Source organism: Dendrobium catenatum, unplaced genomic scaffold (assembly GCF_001605985.2).
Source record: "Dendrobium catenatum unplaced genomic scaffold, ASM160598v2 fragScaff_scaffold_637, whole genome shotgun sequence".
In the NCBI taxonomy this organism is placed as follows: Eukaryota; Viridiplantae; Streptophyta; class Magnoliopsida; order Asparagales; family Orchidaceae; genus Dendrobium; species Dendrobium catenatum.
This window is the reverse complement of record NW_021319099.1, coordinates 1,561,013-1,567,801: the sequence shown is the minus strand read 5'-3', so window position 1 is coordinate 1,567,801 and position 6,789 is coordinate 1,561,013. Positions and strand designations below refer to the sequence as shown.

At 36.5% G+C, this 6,789-nt stretch overlaps 1 protein-coding gene across 1 annotated transcript; it reads right to left on the bottom strand.

The window, feature by feature from the left end:
• Window positions 1-637: 637 nt before the first annotated feature.
• On the bottom strand, window positions 638-1,892 carry LOC110102573 (expansin-A10). Its single transcript, XM_020830952.2, has 3 exons — window positions 1,621-1,892; window positions 1,241-1,556; window positions 638-1,135 (listed from the first exon to the last, which is right to left on the bottom strand). The coding sequence occupies exons 1-3, from the start codon at window positions 1,811-1,813 to the stop codon at window positions 826-828; spliced, it is 819 nt and encodes a 272-aa protein (XP_020686611.1). The 5' UTR covers window positions 1,814-1,892; the 3' UTR covers window positions 638-825.
• Window positions 1,893-6,789: the final 4,897 nt, after the last annotated feature.

Sequence of the window (6,789 nt, the reverse complement as noted above, 5' to 3'; positions counted from 1 at the left end):
GGTAAAGCCACTCATCCACCTGAGCATCCTCATCTTTGCAACACTTAACTTAGTATTATGTTTCTCTTTTAATGGCCAACATTCAGCACCATAAAGCATTGCAAGTCTCACCACCATATTATAGAAATTTTCCTTAAGTTCGAGGGGGACTTTTTATCACACAACAAGCCCGATGCATTCCTCCAGTTCAACCATCCAACAACCTATGCAATGAATACAGCCACTAAATTACAGATCAATTATAACTCTAAAATCATAATATAATAATACAGAACATATATTTTACATATATATCGAACATTTATCACTAATTCACTATTTTCATTTTAAAAACTTTATTTAACCTAAGTTTTGATAGTCAATAATTCCACTTAGCCACTCTTCCAACTGTCCATTTAGTAGATCCCAACCACCATTTCCACCCCAATTAATTAAAACAAAAACAATCTGAACATGATTAACAAACAAAAAGCTCCAACAAATCACGTGGATTTTAGTAGTTGTCATTCTCTATATCATTCCTGTAAAACAGCATGTTACCTATGTCCGCTAGCAGATTCCAAGCCCTAGAAAAGGTATACAGGCATTTTATCGAACGGTTTGCAGACTTACAGCCATCCTAATAAACAAATGAGCATTTTGTCGAACAGTATAGCATTTCTGAACAAATAAACAATCAACACTCTACCAAAGATTCCAGACACAAATCCGAAGAATACTGTAAGAACTGTATTTTCTCCTTTCTATAAACTACTTAACAATAATACAATTAATTACGTTGGTGATAGTAAGAACTAATGCACAAGAAAAGAAACTAAGTTTGAATCAGAAAGGGAACTGCTTGCCGACGTAGGTCTGGCCGAAAGACCAGCCATGGGGAGCAACATTGTAAGAGGTAAGAGTTACGCCATCACTGGTACTGAGCTCGAAGGAGAGCGGCTGGCCTCGCAGATCAGCGCCAATGTGCCAGTTCTGCCCCCAATTCCTTCCCATCTGAAGCCAACCTGTCGCCGTTCCCTTAACTTTCACAGCTGTGACGTCTCCGGCCCCAGCCACGTTGCTAATCAGCACAGCCACAAAGAACCTCCGCCCCTGGATCGTGAATCTCACACCTCCTTCCCTAATGCACTTTATCCTACCACCAGTTTCCCAATCAGAAACCCTTTTTTCGCTTCAGATCCGGCGATATCAAGAAGAAAAAGAAGAAGAAGAAGAAGAAGAAGAAGAAGAAGAAGATTACCGGCGGTACTGGATTGGGAGGATTCCTGCTTTCCAGATAGCAATCTTCTCGAAGGCGGCAATGGGCATGACGAAATGGGAATTAGGGGGGTTGCACAGCCCACCGGCGTCGGAGGGGAGGCCGTAATTAGGAGCGCAGAAATTTGTAGCCGTAAGGACGATGGAGGTTCCTGGAATGCAGTACCGGAGCTCCTCCACGCATCGGACCTCGTAGCATCCGCCGCAAGCCAGGCCCTTCTCGAAGAGGGCTGAGCTCAACCCAACCGTAGCCAGGCCGTACCCGCTCCTACCGAGATCGCCGTAGCCGCAGGCTCCTCCTGCAAAAGGGAGATCAGATTAGAAGACAGTGACAGAAGAACAAGGAATAAAGATAGTACGGACCGACGGTGTCTCGTGGATCGGTGGCGGCGTAGTAGGAAGCGCGAGCGGGACGCCACTCGGACAAAACAGTGGAGGAGAGAGTGGAAGAAGAGCGGTGAGCGCCGGCGAGGTGAAGGAAGGTTGATGAGAAGAGAAGTGCCAGTAGGAAACAGCAGAGAGACGACGGCGATTGCGTCGGTGGGGGCAGCGTCATTTTGGGTTTTCAGGTGGGAGTGAAGAAAAGAATAAGCGTTTGGGGAAATAAAGAGTTGACGGAGTGAGGTAGTGCCGCAGTGGTATAATTGAGGATTTTTTGTTTTTATTTGGAAGAGCTATTATGTCTGTTATTCATAAATATACATTCATATAGTTTTATATATTTAATATTTAAGTTATAGCTAAAATAAAATTATATATATATATATATATTCTTTACATCATTTATTTATTAAATAAATTTATTTATAAAAATTACTCAAAGTCAAGTTAATTATAAGCTAAATATTATTGAAAAAAAAATTATTGCCATAGCTCTATTTCATAATAATAATTATTATTATTAATTTAATTCACAATATAAGCAATATTTTCTTCTTTCTAAATCACGTAAAGATGAATGTTACACCTTTAAATGTTATAAGCTAACCAAGGTGAGGATGACCTCAAGTTTTTATACTCTAGGATTCGTATGAGAATGAGTTATAAAAAAACCGCTATAGCTTTAACTATGTCTAATCAGGAAATTTCTGTTTCTGAAGCTATCAAAGAATCTGTTCTTTACTTTCAATCTCTTTTTAATGCTCCTCAACAGCTGGATTTTGACATCAATGCTTTCCCTCCTGGTAATGTGATTGATTTGGATTCCAGATTCACTCTCACTGTTCCTTTCTCTTATTCGGAGATTAAGAAAGTTGTCTTCACGGGGTTCCTCCAATTCCACTCCTGGGCCGGATGGGTTCAATTTTGAATTCTATAAATCTACTTGGGTGCTTATAGGCCCTTATGTTTGCAATGCTATTAAAGGTTTCTTTCATAATGCCTTTATTCCCCGCACTATTAAAGCCACTGCCATCACTCTTATTCCTAAGTCCAGTCATGCTGAGTCCATTGCTGACTTCAGGCCTATTGCTCTTTGCAATACCTCTTACAAAATTATTGCTAAATTATTGGCAGAGAGAATGAAGCCTATCATGTCCAAAATCATCAAAGTAAATCAAGCGGGGTTTATTAAGAATAGAATATCTACGGATAATGTCATTCTTGCTAATGAGATTCTTCAATTTTCAAGAAAATCTTCTAAAATCAGGCTTATGTGTGTTAAGTATGACATTAAGAAGGCCTTTGATAGTGTATCTAGACACTTCCTTCTTGCTAGGATGGAGCAAAAAGGTTTCCCCACCTCCCTTCATTAAGTGGATAAAAGCTTGTATTCTGGACGTCTGGTTTTCTCTGTGTATGGATGGTACCTTGGAAGGATTCTTTCAGTCTTCCTCTGGGCTAAGGCAGGGTTGCCCCTTAGCCCATACCTTTTTTTCAGTATTGTGATGGATGGCCTCTCTTGCTTGCTGGATTGCAATTTGCAAGCTGATTTTTTTGAGGGATTCTCCATTGGGAATTTCAGGTTGACTCGCCTCTTATACGTCGATGACTTGATAATTTTTGGTATAGCTGATATTGCTAACTGTAATAAGCTCTCTAATATTCTAAAGGATTTCTCTAGAGCCACGGGTCTTCATGTTAACTTTGGGAAAAGTTCTGTTATTTTACCCACAAACTGTAATAATGCTGAGGAAATCTGTTCTGCTCTTAACATTCCCACTGCCTCCTCTTCTATGACATATCTGGGCATCCCATTATCCCCCTTCCATTCGAAAATTGGCTGTTTTTCTAAGCTTATGGAAAGTATTATTAATAAGTTGTCTGGGTGGAAAGCCAAAGCTTTATGTCTTGCTGGTAGACTTCAATTCCTAAGATATACTATTTGGAACATGATTGCTTACTGGATCCGTGGTGGTATAATACCTAAAATCATTCTCAAACAAATTGAAAGATTATGTGCTAAATTCCTTTTCTTTGGGGATTTAAATAAGAAAAAAATGCATTTAATTTCTTGGAGGAATACTTGTAAGCCTAAAGAGCTGGGTGGTATTGGGTTACCTTCTTTGCAATCTCTTCAATTTTGTTTTAACTGCTCTCTTATCTTAAGAATATACAATGGGGATAGTCCTCTTAGCAGTTGGCTGTTACACTCTTATTCCTCTCCTTGGAAAGATCCTGTTTCTAAAGCATCTAAGTTCTGGAAGAATATCTGTAGGGATGCTAACTTGGCCAAAGTTAAATTCCATTTTAATATTTCTGTTAACTCTAATGTTTCTCTGTTCTGGGATCATTGGGTTACAGATTTATGTATCAGGGATATTGCTGCTCTTCACCCTCTTTTAACAGCTGTTCCTGTTAATGAGAGGATTAATGTTATTATGGATGGGGATGCTTGGGCTCTGCCTGAGCTCATGCCGCAGGCTGTTCTGGAAATTCTAAGAGATATTCCTATTTTCTCTGCCTCTCGGAATACTATTTACTGGGGTGAAGATAAGATCTGTAGGCATAAGAATTTTAGGGACTTTTATTATATCCAGGAGGCTAAAGTTAACTGGTGGAAATTTGTATGGCATAAGCATTATATTCTTAGATACACCTCTTACTGTTGGATGGCTTTATCTGGTGGTTTAAAAACTGCGGATTCTTTGATTGCTAGGAATATTTATGTGGATCCCATTTGTTCTCTTTCCCGCTGTCAAGCAGAAACTATCAGTCATCTTTTCTTTGAATGTGACTATTTTTTTTCTATTCTCTCCAAGCTGATATCCAATCTTAAATTTTTACTGCTCAGGCCTAATGTGTTACAAATTTTCGAGTATATCAAAGACACACGTGATAAGCACAAAGATTTTTATTATCTTCTTATTTGCTCTTCAATATACTTTATTTGGAGAGAAAGAAATGATAGAAAATTTGGGGGTTCCTCACTTTCTTCTACTTCTTTAACGTTGAAAATCAAAACTGCAGTTTTTTCTAGAATTATGAAATGGAATTCTAGGGATATTTTGATGAATATGTTGTAAGCTCACTTGGTTTGAGTTTGGTGCTGGGGCTGGTGGTTTTTTGGGATGTCCTGTTGTGGTGCGACTGGATGTTGGATTGGCAGTTCTGGATTTATTTTGTTCTTTATCTGGTGGCTGGACCTTGTTTTGCAGTTTGTTGCTTTGCTGCAAGTTTCTGTTTAAGGGGTTTTGGTTATAATGGGCAATGATGATTGGGTTGCCATTTTCCCCTATGGATGGCAGGATTTTTCTTTTTGCAACCAGGATGAGAGAGCGGCAATTCCTGAGCCCGTGGCTTTATTGATCTCGTCTTCCTTTGGTTACCTTTTGCTATGTTTTAAATTTTGTCTTTGTTTATTTTGGTTTATAGGTTTGTTGTGGGGATTTTGTATTTTATCCAATTTTGGGTGTTGTAAGTCTTGTCAAGATCGCTTTTACAGCATTTTTCTTTTTTCATTACATGTAACAAGTTTATATTAATAAAAAGGACTTAGACCATAATTTAAAAAAAAAAAAAAAATGTTATAAGCGCTTTGGGCACCAATCCACGGAGGTTCTTCGTGTGAAGTGACACATCTTTGCCTTTTTTGCTCTTCTGTTGCAGATTTATTATCTGGTGAGATGGACGACGGTGATCGAGTATTGGGAATTATTATTATTTTTAACAATAATTATAAAATATGGGCTTAATTTTTTAATTTGAAGTAAATTTTTTTTCCTACAGCCGACGGACATCTGAGTAGAATTCAAATGGGGTCATTTTGAGCATAAATTTTTTTTAATGTTTATATCTGAGTATAAATTTAGGTTTTACTTATGACAGCCTTTCTAATTGCTTTATTTTCTAAATAGCAATAAAAATTTTATTTAGTTACTTTTTTTTTTTTTTTGGACACAACTTTCCTTGGCCTATTAGTTGAGAGCTTAGGCTTCCAACTAAGAGGTACAGGATTCGAGTCTATGTGTTTGTGTTGTGTCTATGAGTTTGCCTTAAATGGCCTAAATGCCCAAAAAAAAGAACTTTTTTTTTTGGAACAACTAACTTCATAAAATGATAAAATCAACTAGTCCTCACAACTAGGCCTTTAATGTAAATTATATTTAATTATAAAATTTTGGTAAAATTTTTTAAATTATTAGAGCAAAATTATAATTAAAGAATTATTATAATTAAATATATAATATACCGACCAACTAACACAAAATTATATCGACTAATTAATACATCATTCATTTTTCTTATCTAGGATTTGGAATCCAACAATGATTGTTGTTGTTGTTGAGTGTATTTAATCATAATTTTATTCATCCATATACAGAGTCTTGAATTCAAAATTTTGTTAGCATAAGCAAAACTTCCAACCTCTAAGGATTAGTTTGAGATGACTTTTTTATTGCTTTTTAAAACAGAGTTTTAGTACATCCATATACACTGAGCCTTGCTTTTTTATTGAGTTTTAATTTTTATACTAAAACTTCGTTTTAAAAAGCAATAAAAAAAAACAGTCTCAAATGAAGTTTAAGATTTCATTTGGGTCGACTTTCTTACTGCTTCATAAAGCAGCTTTTTAGTATAAAAATCTTTATGCTTCGTTTGACATAGCTTTCTTATTTCTTCTTAAAGCACCTTTTTAGTATACTAAAAAGCTGTTTTAAGAATCAGTAAGAAAGTCGTCCCAAACAAAGCCTAAATTTATGTGAGTTGCATGCTTCTCTCTCTCTCTCTCTCTTAAACACTTAATAAAAAATATTTATTTATTTAAAATCAAACTCAAATAAGAATGCAATTTTGCTGCCTTGAGTTTTAAGCAAACACACAAGTTTCCTAATCTTTGAGGCCTCCTATGGTCCCATAGCGCACATGAGTTTTACACTTTACTCTTCCACTGTGTTACTACCAGGTGCCCATTGAAAAGGCTCAATATGAAGCTAAATGCTAAATGGGCCTATGTTTAAGGTCTGGGCCTCATTCTTGGATCCATTTTCACGTATCATATTATTCCTAACAACATAATTAATCACTGAATAAATATAGCTAGATTATTATATAACAAAATTAAATTATATTCAAATTTATTTCACGATATTC